Source organism: Paralichthys olivaceus, chromosome 15 (genome assembly GCF_024713975.1).
Source record: "Paralichthys olivaceus isolate ysfri-2021 chromosome 15, ASM2471397v2, whole genome shotgun sequence".
NCBI classification, from domain to species: domain Eukaryota; kingdom Metazoa; phylum Chordata; class Actinopteri; order Pleuronectiformes; family Paralichthyidae; genus Paralichthys; species Paralichthys olivaceus.
In genome coordinates this window covers 20,745,370-20,763,381 of record NC_091107.1, presented here as the reverse complement: position 1 = coordinate 20,763,381, position 18,012 = coordinate 20,745,370, and the positions used below count along the sequence as shown (strand labels likewise).

General features: G+C 42.2%; 1 protein-coding gene across 1 annotated transcript; it reads left to right on the top strand.

Annotated features, from left to right (window-relative positions):
• The first annotated feature begins 1,114 nt into the window (after positions 1-1,114).
• Positions 1,115-11,803, top strand: exoc3l2a (exocyst complex component 3-like 2a). Its single transcript, XM_020085453.2, has 13 exons — positions 1,115-1,300; positions 3,377-3,934; positions 4,695-4,912; positions 5,393-6,143; positions 6,240-6,354; positions 6,440-6,550; positions 6,646-6,746; positions 7,204-7,314; positions 7,423-7,558; positions 7,887-8,009; positions 8,114-8,269; positions 9,206-9,327; positions 10,949-11,803. Exons 2-13 carry the CDS (start codon positions 3,402-3,404, stop codon positions 11,262-11,264), a joined length of 2,793 nt encoding a protein of 930 aa, XP_019941012.1. The 5' UTR covers positions 1,115-1,300; positions 3,377-3,401; the 3' UTR covers positions 11,265-11,803.
• Positions 11,804-18,012: the final 6,209 nt, after the last annotated feature.

The following is an 18,012-nucleotide window of genomic DNA, read 5'->3' as shown; positions in this document are numbered from 1 at the left end:
TGTGGAGGTCCCATGAAATCTTAATATATTAGTCTGCATTCTAAAGTGTCCTTGTGTAAGATATCAAACCTGAAATTGCTTTTGCATTAATGGTGTGTGATAGAAAAAGCGAATGAATGGGTGAATGTGAATCATGTGAATGTGAGTCAATTTGAGTATATATATATATTTTTGTGGAATTATAAGTGTGTCACATAAAGTCCAACATTGTTCTCAGCACACATGTATAAAAGTGCAGGTTAAGAAGCATAGAGAAATAGGGCGTGATATTCAAAGGGTGAACTGAGGGCGGGGGAGTTTACAGAAGCTTGATGACTGAATGAGACTCACATCACATGATGATGAATATGTTTAAGGAGTTAACCGATTCATTCATCGGTCACTGTCCAGTGAGGTCATGTCTGTGCTAGACTCTATATCCTGTCCGACCCCAAAGTGTACACTGGGTGGCAGGAGGGAGCCACAAAGAGCACAGAACTCAAGAGGTGTCCCACCTTGTTGACATGTTTCTTTGCTTGGTTACTTATTTAAGTGCAAATCACAAACACACACACACACACACACACACACACACACACACACACACACACACACAGCATATATCCTTCAACTGCTTCATCTTGCAGCTCTGGTCTTTGTGTGACATTAGAGCCGTGCCTGCAGTGACCTTGAAGCTGCATTTGACCAAAGACAATGTGGCAGCGGCAGAGTGTTGATAGCCACTTCAGTTCAGATCTGTCCACTTAAGGTCTTCCTCTGAGGAAGAATACTCTACAGATGGTGTATGAATGGAATTTGGACTCAAGGCCGTTGACACTGAATCATCCTCCTTCTTTGCTTCATTACACTAGAAATCAGTCAGGGCACGCACACACACATACAAGATCACATGCACGCAAACAAACAAGTGCATAGAGCTGCTAAAATCATAAAGCACTACAGGGGAATGCTCTGTCCAGCTCTATCTTCCTTTACAGTACAGTTAATGCAATTACTGTAATGAGAAAGGTCCCTGGGGTGCGGGTGTAGGGGTGGGGACAGAGGGTCTTTGGCGTAGGAGGGGGGCGAAAGGACGGGACGGGCCTTTCCTCAGGAAAACATATCACCTTCCACCACAATAGGGCCCGTCAGGAAACCGCAGGCAGCCACATTGCTCTCTTGAGCCACCGAGTACTTTCGGACACGCTCTCACACTTGTCAGTCGCACACACACATCCACACACTTCACAGCCTGGCAGCACGCACAGCCACACACTCCAGGATGACATTGTACTAAAACACTGCAAAGCCATCACATCAGGTAGGTCCTCATCCTCTGTACTCACAGACCTGATGCATATCAGTGTCCACGTTATTGTTTTTCTCTGTTGAGGTTTTCCTCGTTGTTGCCTAATAGTTGCTCATCATTTTGTGTTGTTGACATACTGTAGGTTTGAAACTGTCACTTACTCTGGTATAGAATGTTTAAAAACCCTGTTTGTCTTGTGTGCTGACTCTCTCTGCTTTTTGTGGTATTTTAGTGACAGAGGTTCTAACCTCGACTTGTGTTCACAGCAGAACAGATGCAACTATTGCATATTGATCCGAATCCTTTATTAAAGCCGGCTGTCTTTATTTCACCTTTCATTTTCAAAAGACAGTTTTTCTTTAAAGGGAATCGTAAACCTCTTTACAAGTGTTTTGCTGGCCTCCACCTCTGTGAGTGGCCAATAAACAGTAGATAGGGAGTAGAATAGATAATCAAAGGTTATTAAATTGTTTCAGCCTCCCATATGATGTTTGAAGACTATGTTCAGACATAAAAAATAAAACTATAAATTAAACATGTATGATTTGAGAGAACAAAAGCTGACAAAATAGATGTGAATATAGTTTATTCTATCTTAATGATTCAAAGACATTAATTGCAACCATGATTTCAGTGTAGACGTCCACTTGAGATCAGATAATTGTAACTTTATGTTCACAAGAAGAAATATGTGCAGAGTGTGCACGTATAACTGAAGTGCTGAGAGGTGAGCACTGTTTTGGATTGAGCAGAAAGGTATATAAATGTAATATAGGTATAAAATGATCCCTTTTTAAATTTTTAAGATTCCACCAGATCAACAATATGGCACTCAAGTTGTCTTAATCTAAATATGTATATTAAGAGAACATTTTCTTTTGTGAAATTCATATTGCTCAGAATATTTTAAATATATTCATTGAGGCCAAAAAGTAATATAATGTGAGAACAACAGTGCATCAAGTGTCATCAAGATCAAGTGTTTGAGACACGGGGCTAGGGAGATAAAGCGTCCACTAATCAGAATGTTGTTGTTATCTCCCAAGGTTACAGTGATAAAAATTATATTTCTGCAGACAGAGTTTCCTTTCTGAGCTGAATAGGAAGGATAGTGACACAAAGATGGAATTTTATAATATGACTTACTTTGGAAAATATAAATTTGTGTAACTTTGCTGAAGCCTGAACTTTAAGAATTACATGGAACAAAGGCTCCTCCTCCTGTATCAGCTTCACCTGAGTAATATGTTATAAGTCAAGCTGTAAAAAAATATATATTTTGATGTATTTCTGTTTCATGTCGTTGCCTTTCACTGAAAACAACAGTTCAGTGTTTTGACAAAATCAACTCACTCATCTCAGTGAGAGGAACTCATTGTGACAGAAATAACAAATACATTTGTTTTATATCAGTCTGATTCTCTAAAGTCAGATCAGGAAACTGTATGAAATAGTCCCATCACAGGGAATCGTATACTGTATACACCACTCCTGTCAATCAGATGTAGGTTAGTCTCAACAAGCTGCAGGTCAACCTTTCCTGACCAGGTCGACATGAGTGTTTGTTGATGAGAGCTGTAATATTTATGTAAGGCTGCAGTGCAGCACATGTAGATGCAGCAATATTATGAATACATATTTCCTACTTGCTTAGTGAAGAGCATTACATAACCAGCACGTGAAAGGATGTTTTTGATTCTGCTTATATAAACTGACTGATATACCATCTGACACACAGTTTCCCGTATTTGATGATTTGACTTTTCAGTCACACAACTTAATGTTTTCTCTAAGACAATAGAATAATTTAATGTACGTGGGAATTTTGTAAAATATCCTGGTTATTACTTCACAATATTGAATAAATATCAATAGACTCCTACAGGTTATGTTTTAACCCAATTAGAAATGAAGCACCAGATAGTGTCAAATATGTAGAAATGTCAAATACAGTTAATCGTTTTAAAGTTAATGAGTCAATCACATTTTCATTGTTTGATCTGTTCTGGGTGACTCATACATAATAAATGACTGCACTACAAATAGCATGATACTGTGCTGCCAGTCTAACTTGTTCTTGTCTTTCAGTTTTTCAAGAAACTAATTTGCAACCATGCCCATTCTGAAGAAGCTCCCGGGAAGGTCCAAGAGCTGCCACGAATTCCCCAGAGTGAACGGTGAACTGATTCTGCCCCGGCTGGACTTAGACCTCAGGGAACTCAATGACCTGAAGGATCTGAATGACCTGAAGGATCTGAACAAAAACCTGAACCCCTTTGAGGATGTGGACCTGGATGAGGATGAAAGGAATGGAGGTGACATGGGGCTCATCATGGGGAATGTCAGGGGTAACCAGCTCAGGACCTCCCGTGATGGAGAAGAGGAGGAGAATGAGGTGAACGCAGAGAGGCACGGTGCAGGGAACCCTAAAGGGAAACCCCTCAGGGGGACTCTGGAGCGGATCTGTGGAGTGTCACCCCTCAAAACCCTTGGAAAACTGGGGAAGGGGCTTCGCATATCGGGACGCAACGTGTGGGGGAACAACTACCCCCACTACAGCCCTGGAGACTCAAATACACTCCCCCCAGAGAGGGAGAAAAGGAAAGGGCTGCGCAGGGGCTCAGAGGGAATCATGACCCTACTCCGGTGAGAAAGGGTGGGGAGGAAGGAGACTAAATGAATCTAATTGAAGCTCATGTTTGGATTTCTAATATGAAGAGTAAAAAGCTTTTGTTGAAATGCTTCAGGTATTGTGGAGTACAAGAAGGAAAGGGGAGCCTTTTTATAAAGTACTATGTATACGCCTACTGTATTAATATACAGCACATGACTTTTGAGATTTAAAAGAGAAAGGATAAAGTGCATTTTTATTAAAAGGAGAGTGGCACCATTGAATGGACTCAACAATCCATCCTCAAATTAAGCAAAATAAAATTTAGATGGAATAGTAACAAAGACAAAATCTAAATCTTCTTTATTCAAAGCACATTTTCAGAAATCAAAATCAAATAACCTCCAATAACATAGTTATTAGTTAGTCTTGGAGAACGTATATATACTAAAATGGAAAATCACTCGTTACCTCTGCTTGCCAGTAAAAACACAGCATATAGTGTGTTAATATCCTGTGGAGTTATTGCAATGTGCCATAACAACGTGCTGATCTACGGAACCCCCTTTGTTTTCCAGTGACATGTTGTTTACTTTCTTACTGAAATGAGCTATTTTTAACAGAGGCAATCAGGGCTGATGTGTGATTGTAGCTGCCTCTGGGCACACACACTACAAAACAAACCTCTCCTAAATAGCATTCATACTGTACTAAATACAATGAATGTGAGTCATATTCAAGCTCTTGCAGCGGCAGTCATTCACGTTCTTTGCTGCCGTTGTGGATGTTTTGCAGCTTCACAGGTCGACGCAAGGAGGAGCGCAGAGAGAGCCTGCCGTGTGGGGACCTGAGCACAGACAGTGAGGCGGAGGCTTCCAGGCGGCCCTCCTTCCTCAGGATGGTCAGTTTGGGCAAGCTGAAGAGGGAATCCATGTCAGACAAGGCCTCCCAAGAGGGCGAGGAGGAAACGGTGGAGGAGGAGGCGGTGGTTAAAACCAGAGAGCCCCTCTCAGGTAATAAAACCCCGATCACATACGCATACTTACATGTTTGGACCTCAGAAAATCTTTTTTTATGAGTAGTTTCCCTCCGAGTTTGAGAACTATTCTCTACCTGGTTTAGTCTAAGTTGTACTTGAAAATCCTACTAAACACTCTGATGAGTTTGAGAGGTCCCTAGATCCCTGAGTCACTGAGTTTCTATCACCAGCAGACTGTGAAATCAGGAAATGAGCACACTAACTCCTATTCTAGGTTCCTCTAGAGAGATGTTCAACCAGGTTACTGTTCACAGACTCCACAGGAAACCTCACTCTGAATAGAACAATGTGTTGAATGAGCAACAAATAACCCAATTTGTCAGTCAGGCACACTGACTACTTAACAGCTACTTAACAATGATGAATGGAAACAGTTGGGATTTTTGGTTAATCCTCCATTTTCTGACTGTTGCTAATAAAAAGATTTATCTTTCACTTTTTTTTGTCTCCACAGTACTGGAGATCCTACAGTTGGTCAACCACAGGGACCTTCTCCTGGCCGACACACACATTCAGGAGTTGGAGCGAGAGTGTGAGCTGCTGTCTCATCTGCCAACCCCATCTACTCCCACCCTTACTCCAACACTATGTCCCAGCACTCCCCTCAGCATGATCCCCTTCTCATCCTCATCCATCGATGACTCCTTCAGCTCCAACGCAACGCTGGACTCGAGCCGACGGAAGGTGAAGGACGTGGAGCTCCTGTATGAGGCCCTGCAGAAGGAAATGTGGGACGTAGTGCGGGAGTCCCTCCGCCAACCCAGTGCTGGTCCCAACCTTGGGCTTGTGGTGCTGGTGATTCAACAGGAGGAGCATGCGGATGCAACGTGGGCCCTAAGAGAGGAGACAAAGCCTGAGCCAGACGCCCCTCATGTCCACACCAGCCAGCGTCCCCGCCGATTGAAGATAAAGTGGAGACAGGCTGTGGCGGAGGCTGCAGACTGGAGCCTGCCGCATCAGGTGGATACGCAGGCAGGACAGCTGGCCTCATACCTGGAGCGTCTGAGGAGCAGAATGGTGGATGACCTTGATGCGGCAAGGAGAAATGCAGTGTCCATCTACCCAGAGGAGTTTGCTGCCTTCCAGGTGTACTTGGAGAGCTACCATCGAGCTGTGGCCAAACGTCTTCGTACTATCACCAGTGGGCCGCTGCAGATAACAGATGTCTACTCCTTGCTGGACTGGTTCTACAATATCTACAACAGGTAGGGTAACTACATAGTCAGTGAACCTGGGTGCTCCCATGAAATAATAACCAGAAAGCTGAAGTGGTTTACTAATATTTCATCACTTTCCACCAGGGACGTCTTAGGAACCATTGGCACAACCACAGCAATCAACTACACCCCTCTGGAAGGAATTCTGCCCCAAGACACAGTGGACAGGCTGGAGCAAGACTGTATCAGTATTGTCAGGGTATGACATCTTGTTTTTGCTTCTCTGTTTCTTAGAAAAATCTGAACAACAGAGAGGTTTTTCATTTTCTTGCTGTGATTTTCAGGATAAGGTGACAACAGAGCTTATTCAGGCTCTGGATGAAGAGGAGCGGCGATGGGCCCAGACTCTGCACATAGAGGAGTATCAATCACACCTTGCACGCTCTGTCATCCAGGTACATTGTCATATGCCATTTCTGCTGTAAAAACAATTCTTGGAATGATTTCAATAATTTGCTTACGACACTGCTTTCTTCTCGCTGAATTTCAGAGGCTAAAGGTGGATTTGGACAGATCCACATCTGTGAACCAGTTTCTTGGGGCAAGAGTGGCTCGTTGTAGTCTCACTGGATTGGCTGACTTCCTCTACAAGTGAGTACATGCAAATGAAAAGGATTTAAATCAGACAGTTATAATGATATTGGAATAGTATTCTCTATTTTCTCAAACACAGAACTTTTTTGATGCTGTACATCACAAGATTCTGCCACAGAGACTAGAACAAGGGATCAAGGACCAGCACTGGTCTGGTTTAAGTCATACAGGATAGATTCCAAGTTGTTAATGTATTTGACATACAAATGTTAGTCATGGAGTGCCACAAGCTTTTGTACTGGGACTTACTTTTAACTTTATATATGCTTCCTTTCTGCAATATTATCAGACCTAATTATATAAAGTGCTTTGAATTGTGGCACTTTACAAATAAAATGTAATTTTTTTAATTGGGTTTGATTTTTTTTATATAGCCTGAGGATATCTTGTGTTTGTACAAGACATAATTATTATTGTCTTGCATTAACAATTCCATACAACCTGCCTGTGTTAGCTTCCGTAGGAAGGTGGAGATGTTTCATGACACACAGGCGGAATTTGGAGACCGAGGGGATGGATATGTTTCCAGGACCATAGCTCTAGTCAACTGCTGCCCTCCTCTCAGGTAGACAAACAATTATGGAAAAACATTATTCATAAATGTAGTTTTATTCCTTGGTGCGGGGAGCACCACAATAGCTGCACTGCTTAATACCTCCTTTATGTCCTCCAGATCCTTTGTGGAGCGCTGCAGGCAGTGTGACCCACAGGGCAGTGAGGAATCAGCGCAGAAAGCCAACTCGTCTCTGGACAGGATCATCAACCAATCAGTGAGGGTGCTGACTGATCGACTGTTTGAGCACATCAGGGTCAGTAAGACATGATTAAGTCTCATCTCAGTCCATAAAGCTTGTTTCCCTTTAACAAGACCCTAATCACTGTGCAAATAAGTTCTGTTGTCATCTTGTCCAAAATTTAAGTTTGACAAATAACTAGTAGCTGCAGTAAATGTAATGCAGTAAAAAGAATAATAATAATATTTTCCCCTTAAAATGTGGTGGGGCAGAAACATAAAGTTCTGGAAATATACATGTAAAGTACCTCAAATATGCACTCAAGTACAGTACTTGATTATATGTACTTTGCGTACTCTTATCTAACCAACCTAACTAATCAGATCTTTGTCTGTCGTTGCAGCCTTTCTTTGACAAACTGATAAAGAGAAAATGGCTGAATAACACAGAGGCATTTGAAGCCATTGAAGCCAGCATTAAACAGCACTTTAAGAAATTCAGACGGATGGATTCTCCACCATATCAGGTAACACCTGTGTGATCACATGAAGTTTAACATGTAGACACAAATGCAATATTTGCTTGGTCATATGTAGCCAGTGAGGGACTAATGTTATGAGTGACTGACAGACGCTGGTGGGTGAGGTGCATCGGCGGGTCCTGGTAGAGTATGTCCGAGCCATCATGCGTGGACGGGTAATCTGCACATCCTCCAAGATGAGGAAGAGGATGGCTTTCCGTCTGCAAGATGAGGCCAAACAGCTGAAAGGACTCTTTAAAGATCTGGTGAGTCTGGTCCTCACACAAAACCTTTTATCTATTTTAAATGAATCAGGTGATGCCATTCAACTGATCTTATTACTTTTCGGGGTCCCCACCTATGATAACTGATTCCAAAATGCTGATTGTTCAGAACACTTAGCAGAGCTGGCAAGGGCAAATGGAGAGTGGCTGTGAATGGAGCCTGACCCTCAAACTTCCTAGGTCAGGAATAACTCAGACAGTGTTGATACAGGAGTGAGCTCTAAAAAATGGCTGCCGTCAGTGAGATGGAGATGGATGAACCAGGCTTACGTTAGCACTTGCCAGAGGGGGTACAGGGTGTAAAACAACTTGGCCTGTCAGTGTGGCATTTGCCCCCTTTGTGTATGTGAGTTCAAACAAGTGTCCGTCACCTCGGCTGACAACAGGAAGCCGCTGTGTTCAGAAGGAACTTCCTGTTCCTGTCAGCTGGCTGGCTTTGATGTGGCTCAGGGATGGCCTTGATGGCCTTTTTCGCCGAGAAGTGAGATGAAGTATCTGTGGAAACTGGGAACTTGGCATTGGGGGAAGATTAGTTTTTAATGGCCGTCCGAAACAGACGTTATTTTTAGTGAATGCCAAGCCAAAAAATTCTGCTTTCTTTTTCCTGAGTATGTGATGGAAAAAGAGGACCTGGAAAAACAGAGGTGGAATTTTGTTATTCTCTCAATAAATCACCTAAATGTTTGGCCTCTCGCCTTCAGAGGTATTAATCTGCATTGCCTCCTCTTCAAAACATGTCTAATTGGCAGAAGCCATCTGGATAAACACGGATAACACATAACAAGTGCAGTGAACTTTACACTGAGTAAGGCAAAAAGGAAGTCCAGTGAAAATATATAATTTATCATTTAAAAAAAATTGTAATAAACTCTTTTGCATGTTTTTAATCAAAGTTTCTTTGTCTGTTCTCTGCTTCAGGATTCAAGCTCATCTTGGTTGGATAGCATCATCTGCCACCTGGCTGACATCATTCTCCTGGAGGACACTCCCTCCATCCAGATGGAGGTGGCTGTCCTGGTGAAAGAGTTTCCAGATATTCGGTGAGGCTCTTAAATAAATTAGCAGTGTTGGAACATTGCTGTTGCAACCAGGAAGTGTCTATAAAAACAGATATATCTGCTCTGAACCCCAAAGGTCATTTACTCTTTTATGCTTACGGCTACACATTCAGATTGCTGTTGTTGGCTCGTAGCCAGACCAGAGAAACTGTAAAAACGATGGATGTTTTTTTGTGTGTGTGTCACAATGGATCAAAACAAGGAAAAGGAGCGCGGAAACATATCTACATTAACTTTGCTATTTTCGGAGAGGAGCGAGGGTCTGTTTTGAGAATGGATGAGGCTGAGAGGCCTCGGGAGGATGGGGAGCGGGGGCTGTTTGTGCACAGATTAAGACTCAGGTGACGGTTGGCAACCTATGACCGCGTGTGACGCATAACCCTCCGCAGAGCAGACAGGAAGCTGCTGCCGAGTACTTCCTGTTCCTGCCACCCTGCAGGAGACAGACTGGTGCCACACTTGTGAAAACTCATGAATCAAAGAGGGAGAGGTGTGGAAGAGGAGAACAGAACACAGTGGTACAGACATGGAGACATGCTAACTCACTGCTTGACTCATCCCTTTTGTTTACTTCACGGCATCCCCTGCTGGTATTTTAGGAGATCAGAGGATGCCGCTCTTCCTTGAGGTGTCTGGGTGCTTCATTTAACTCCAGCACAGTGATTCATAGACTGGGACTACACCGGGGAATACATGTCAATCTTTCCAACGTCCTTCCAGTCTTTCCTCCGTATTCAGTCATCTAACCCAGGGCTGTGTCCTTTGGGGTTGTGTTTCCAATATGGTTACTATGATACACAGGAAGTGTAGTTTTTATTGTGAAATAAATGGAGGAATCTCTGTCTGTCAGTTTCTCGAAAACCACTCATCCAAAATACGTCACAGTCGACACTGCACTTCCTCTGGTCCTCAGCAATTCAGCTATGAGCTGCTGTCAAGAAAAACAGACTGACAGACATGCAGGCAGACATGCAGGCAGACAGACAGACAGACATGCAGGCAGACAGACAGACAGACAGACAGGCAGACAGGCAGACAGGCAGGCAGGCAGGCAGGCAGACAGACAGACTTCTCAGTTTGTTAGTATAGGATGCCAACAGTTGACTTGTCAAAAATCGAAACCAAACTCCTATGTGTGCGACTAGCTAAGAAGCCACCTTTTATATAGAGTAAGTATATTATAAATAATGGGTTTTGTAAATGCCTTATGAGTCATTTGTTAATGCTTTATATATTAGTTTTAAGCCACAAATAAGAGCTGACTGAGATTTTGTCTTCCCCTGTGGATTCCTAGCACATTGATTCTTAGTGTCAATACATGAAACGATTGAAAACGTTACTATCAATGTTATGATCCATTTCTGCCGACAGATCTCCTGAAACCCTGGAACTTTAATGTAGTTACGACTTCTTATGAAATGGGTTGTTTTTGGAAAGTGACACCAAATATTCAGTTCTTCACCAGAAACAGATGCTATGACTCAGACAGATGTGACTGTTACTCATAATCATTTGATGACAGCTAACAGACTGAGATTTCATTAACACCCGTCTACCTCCCTTCCGCTCCTCCTCCTCCTCCTCATATCCTTCCTCTGCACAGGAAGAAGCACGTCTCCACCCTGCTGAACGTACGGGGGATGATGCGGCAGGCTGAGCGCCAGGAGATCCTCAACATCGTCAAAGACTTTGAGTGCAGGAGTGCCCTCATGTGCCGTGACCACGCCCTCTTCTCTGACATCCCCATCACCTCAGAGGTGCACTGCATCAGCTTGGGCCTCCTCCGGCTCGCCATGACCGTCTCCAACTGGTTGTCAGAGCAGCGTCTGAGGCAAAACCGCAGGAGGAGCGCGAGGAACTCGGCACCTCAACCCTCCGAGAATGTGGAAGACACAAATAAGCTTCACAGAGAAGACTAGCTGTTGGTGTGTTGTGTTAGGAGAGCGGTCACAGATGGGCTGTGACGATTCTGATGAGATGATGAGATGTGCATGCACCTTGACCAAAAACTGTACCAAATATTGTTACCAGCCATTTAAGAAACTTGACCTCAGGTACTGCTTGTACTGTACACGCTCACTTACTTACTGACACTTTTAAGGAATAGTGAAACGTTATAGCTCATTATCATTTGCAGTTGTTTCATTTTGATCTAAACAAATAACATAAGTGACATAAAATAACCTCAAAATGTAACTTTTCCAGTTTTCTTTAGCCTTTCATTCCTGCACACCACTGCAGAAACAACTGCTAGCAGATGCAATGCAATATGATGTAGGATGTTTGCTGTTTAACATGTATTTACTCAAACATATATACCCATTCTCTGGTATATAGTACATATGTGTGTGAGGAAATAGTGTATGAAAATGTATATGTGTTGAACTCTCACTGTGAATGAAATGGATCTGTTGCTGGAACCATAATAAAAGCCCATTGACTGGGTAGATTAAACAGACTCAGCAGCTCTGTTATTGTGACTGTCAATACTGTGTTAATACTTCATACTGAGTTTCAGCAAGAAGAGGAAACGTGTTTGTCTGCATCTTGTCACAACTCTGTCAGGTCTCAAAATGGATTTGTTTTATTGCACTTCTAAGTTTAGGTGTTTAAGTCCTTGAATGTGGTCACGTCAGACAATAAGTCTGGAGCTATGTTAAACAATACATACCGAACAGACACGGGCCAGAGGGTCTGACGCAGGACTGATGCTGTCAGTATATATAAACACACATACTTTATGCCTTTGTTTATCTTAAGGATACGGCAGCTTTGTTCAGTAAAGTTGAGATCCTGAAATATCGGGCTCCACCATGGCTACTACATGGCGCGCTGCTTCCAAACCAGAGGGGTCACACACCCCGAGGCCAACAACGGGATGTTTTTCGATAAACAAAGATTTCCTGTTGTCCACTGAGGTGCCAACGGATGCTTTTATTGGAGCCAAGTTTACGTTATGCACTAGGAGGGAACTTCCCCTCTGATGCTCAGAGGGAAGGTGCAGCAGCCACGGAGCTTTTTCAAGTCCGAGCTGCTGGTGGGGTTCTCATAACAAACTCCGGCAGCCTCAGGTGGGGCCACTGTGCACACTGAGTCTGTGGGTCTATATCTGAAACTGAATGACCAGCTGGTCGCTTTGAAATGTCAAAATAACTCAAGAGGTTCGTTGTCACCTACTGGGAATATACCGGTGGTGGTTGGACTTGCTGACAGATAGGCGAGGCCTTCATCAAGAGACAGCAGGGAGAGCAGTCACGCAGAAGGGTATCAGAGATAGAGAGCCCCACCCCACGGGTGTTAGTGGTTCCTCAGGTCTGTCGCACATGGAATCCTGGATGTCTGATCTGCTTTTTTGTTTGAGACCGGCACTGGTTCACTGCAGTTCTAAGTTGGAAAAACTCAGCCATGGAGTTAAGTGATTATTTCACTCGTGATAACTCACCATATGGACATGGTAACAGAATGTCTTTAGAATTATAGTTTCTTCCTCTCCTTCATTTAAAAATCCAGAATCTATAAATGGTTAATGATCTGTATTCATATAGTGGTTTTCTAGTCTGGATGACCGCTCAAAGTGCTTTACAGTACAGGTTTGTTTTTGCCTATCACGCACACATTCATACAAGGCATCTACTTGCAGCACTTTCTCTATCACACACACACACTGCCAGCAAAACCATCAGGGGCAATTTGGGGTTCCGTATTCTGCCTAAGGACACTTCATTATTTTAATGAGCGATTCCTATTATCTCCTGGGCAAATATTGATTATTTTCCAGAGTCTACTGAACACAAAAGTCTGTGCTTGGTGAAACTGGAGGTTTTATATTTTGCACAAGTTTCCATCTGGATCAATGAAGGTGACCAAACAGGGGGTGGATTCAAAAATCCACAGTAAAGTCATAGACATTTAAGGTGAACCCAGAGAGACTTTCTGTCTCTGACAGATGAATGTAACTAAACTTGTGTTTAATTGTGCACATATATACCTGTACATCGCTCCGCACAATCAAAACAACCACACAAAGTCACAGTAATACAGTTTTGAGGGGAGGGGAACAACTAAAGTATTTTTATACCTCTCATATTTACACTTTCATTTTCAATTTGTTTTCCATTGATGAATATATATATATATATATATATATTTATATTTGTATATATATACACAATTTGGACATCATCCATCCTTTTATCCATCCTATTAATCCCTCCATCCATGCACCACTGTGCTTCCACATGCATTATAATGAAAATAGAATAGACTATTGGACAATATTAAGGATCTGAACATTTTTATGATATAATATTCTATTCTATTCTATCAAAATCTTAGTTATATGACCACAGTAACTACTTTAACTGTGGTTTTATCTTCTTGACAAAGGGAAAAACTTTAGTAGATACTGCACATACTGATACATTTTTACATTCATTTTACTGAGTAAATTGTGTATATAAGAGATTTGATTGCAGATGTGTATATGTGGCCTATTTGTTTCTCTTATTTTCTCCAGGAAATTTGAAAGTCATGATGGTCAGTCAGTCAGAGATTAGTTGTGCATTAGTGTTTACCATTGCTTTGCTGCACTCATAAGTCAAACATTTCTGAAACATGTTCTGTCCTGCACAGCTTTCCTGTTTTTTACGTGACTGATTTATGGCTTAAAAACATCAGCATGCATTCTTGACATGACAAGGGAAGGAAACATGTATGTATAAAAAAGAAGAGAACATTTCTTCACTTTTTCTTCATCTGTTTACCTGGTACCAACAATAGCCCTGATATCTTTGACCTGGGAGTGCACCACGCTCTTGTTTTTATTTTTAATAATTTCCACGAATTTGTGGGACAGAACAGGAAGACCAATAAGTGTAGTTGGCATTGAGTAAATGTTAAGTTTGGAAGTGTGGCTTCTGAGTCATATGTACATGGAGAGGATTATCAAACATCCTCTCATATAGCAGGCTGGAGGCGGCTGCTGGATGGCTGTTTTCCAGGTATTCCCAGGCGGGGATTACCATCTCTGACCGAGGAGTGCAAGTAGGAACCACGGCCAAACTCCTGGAGGTTTCCCTCGATCAAGCTCCTGAAGGTGGAACGTCCACAGTATCACAATGCAATCCCTGGGAAGCACTCCCCTGCTTCCTCTCATTAACACAGCTCTGCAATGGAAAATCCAGCTGGTTGTATTCGCTGTTTGTTTTCGGAAGCAAGCCGAGCCCTGTCTTTGTTCACGCTGTCATGCACTTTTCACGGTTGTTCTCTCCTTGGTGTGTTTGCTCGTCATACAGAATGTCGTATATTTCAAATTACACAATTAGGACATTGTGTGGTAGGTAAGAGGGGCATTTCTTACACACCAGGTTTAAGCAATTGGCCTAGTTTAGTCTCTGCAAATCTGCTCCACCGGCTTTAAAGCAAAGGTGTTATGTAAGTCACTAATGACTTACATAAAAATCAATAAAATCTGGGTGAGCATGGTTTGCACAGCTATCCCTGTGCACGTTCCAAATACCTCTTTTATTGCTGCCAAAAATGTGTATTGTAAAATACTCTCTAGATAAGAGACTGGTATCTTTACTTTTGCTTGTCTGCTGTGTTTGACTGTCTTAACACCTCTAACCTCTCTGGAATTCATTATTTTTTCATTAGAAAAAATTCTTGGATGTCGCAGCATCCTCGAATGCACCATCAGGTGAGTTTTCAAAATGGCACCTACCCACCACCCTCATTAGCTCCATGGCAGTAATCTGGACACAACTTCCACCCGAATGTTTAGCAGTGGAGCTTTGTTGCAAGTGGCTTCAAATAAATGGAAATGCATGAGAACTTGCAGCTATTTGCTGTCTTGCAGGTAAGATCATATGAGAGCATTGATCATTTCTTTACCTGTGAAGTTACCTCAAGCTGCAGACATTTTAAATTCATCTTACCATGAAGACTGGTAAACTGGACGGAACATCCTGACTCTGGTCAAAGGTGAGAACTATTCCTACTAGAACTTATTACATCCTAACTATTTAATGTGTAAACAAAAAGTCATGTAACAATGAAAACCTGTAGTTTAAGAGGGAGGTATGTGCTGAAAATATTTATTGGTCTAGCCCAGTGACTTCCTGAAGAATTTTGCCTTCACTGTGTGTTTGTCAGGAAGTGGCTATGGGAAAAAAAACTGTTTTTCCTACACAGGTGACTCCCACGTCAAGCCTCAAGTAAAAAAAATAAAAATTCAAGTCACAGTTTTGAGAGTGGCATCAATCCTCTCATACAAGTCTAATCAAGAAGCGTTTTCCAATCTGTCAAAATACACTTTTAGAGGATTATACCTTTTTACAGTCATTCTCCTTCACACAGTTACAACGAACTCTCATCCCTTACTTTATTCAGGAGGTAATGAGCATTTGTACATATATAAAAACAGACTCTTGAGGAAAAAAAGACTTTCATCTTCTTCTATCACATTTATTTAATCTTCATTTAATCAGGCATTCTCACAATTTTATAAGAGATTGTAGTCCTGAATATATCTCTGATGTGTGCTTCAACAAAGCTCTGTAGTCCAGATACTTCATTTCAAAATACACAAGCATAGTAAGTACAGTAAGGGTGTCAAGGTCTGTAGTGTACAACTAAATTACCTGAAAGGACAAGCAGCATATTGTATAGCGAGCACTCAACCCATCAGAAGCCAGCATTGACTGCAGTCCTAACTGGTCCCAATTAAGCCATAAGATGAAATGTAACTATGGAGCTGCTTATCCATAGAACATCAGACATGCCAAACAATACATTTAAAACTCTTTACAAATGGCTCTAACAAAGGGAATGTAAGACTGCACTGTTTAAAAGGTGCATCCCGTTCTGCCAACATTAGTGTGAGTTTAGGGGACATCTAAGGTGATATAGCTCATGTACAGTGTCATGGTGGAAAATGTCCTTCACATGTTAAGTACTGAGAAGTAGCCTAACCTTAATCCAGTGGAAAACTGGAAACTGTGTATCGGTCAGAGAGGTCTCTCTCACTCTGTCTGGTTTTAGTTGAGGTGTGGTCCTGACAATCAACACATTGCGTAACCACACATAAACGGAATTGTTCTGACATGACCGATCGGGGCAAGAGTGAACAGGCAGAACCTCCTGTCCTCTCCCATGTCCAGTGTACGCTGTCTGTCAGGATGGCTGCCCACTTGAACCAAAACAATGGCGCTCTTCGTCACTCCTGATGGGATATCCTGATTTATGTTATCCCAGCATATCCATCGAGTGCATCTTTATTTAGCGATGAGGAGGAGCACGGCCCTGCCTGCCTGCTGGTGCCCGCTCACACTCCGGGTCAGATGGAGCAGACACGCCACCCTGTTTGTTATCAGCCGTGACATTAAATCAGTGTTCTCAGACCTTGGCCACAGACGGAGCAGAGGAAGTTCACCTTTGTCTAAAACAGGGGACTGCAATCTAAAATAAACTTGGACAATATCTTGAATCATTTCTGTGTCTTAAAATGGGCCAACAAAACATGTGCACAAGTCAGGTTATATTCCTTTAAATGCTGATGTATTTGATTAGTGATAACAGTTGTGGGTGGATGCAGTGATATAAATATTTTGCTCAGGTCTGTGCTGGCCTGATGCCACTTACACTGTAAACATCCCAACCTGTGGAGTTATTTGTTTTCCTTTGTCTAAACTATTTTGACATCTATATAATAGTGAGAAAAACACAGGGGTTGACTTTGTTGCTCCTGAATGTCTGTATTTACGTGTGGACATCCCCTGGCCTCTCAGACCTGGCCTCATTACAGCATCAGTGACAATCAAACAGTGATACAGCAGTAGACAAGATGGAAAACTTCCAGACCAAGTGAATTATGGTCTTAGAAAACCATCAGTTCGCCTCATTAGCCATGCAAACGTCATGTTGAGGGCTGTGGTGGTCTGTCTGTTTGTCAAATTATGGTATGTGCACAGTCATGGTCTGTTTAGATGAAGGCTGCAGACTCTGGTGATCCTCTGACATGGAGCCTGACAGAACTGACACTGTTAAGAATCAACAGCAAGTCGACACTTGGGACTTTTATGTGAAATATATTGAAAACTATGATGATAAGATTACAGTACATGTCATTTAGCTGATGCTTTTATCCAAAGCAACTTTTCCAATTTCTGCATTCAACATCTTCACAGGGTTGTTCTCAGGCAGTTACATCTACAGATCTTGGTGATCCCCTGACTTGTCTATAATGCAGAAGTGGGGAACCTTTTTGTAATCAAGGATCATATAGATCTTTATAACATCCCACAACAATTATATCGCATGAACCTCCCTAACCTGATGAATCGAAAATATCATTTTTGTTGTTCCAAATTTGGTGACTCAGTCTCAAGCGACTCTTTGCAGAAGTTAGTCCTGTAGCCTCCAGCTCACAGAAGCTGGGTGTCCAAAACAGACACAAACTTCAATGCATGTTTCCTCCGAAAGAGAAGATCCTCAGGAAATCCACACAGTTTACAGAGCTGGAGCAGAAGCCTCGTTCACAAAGCGTTGCATTCAATAAGAAAAGTACGGATGAATGATCACAAAATATAATTTAAGTACCAAAAGTAAAAGTACTCATTATGTATGTTCAGATAATATGTAATAGATTAATGTACATTATTGCCTGAC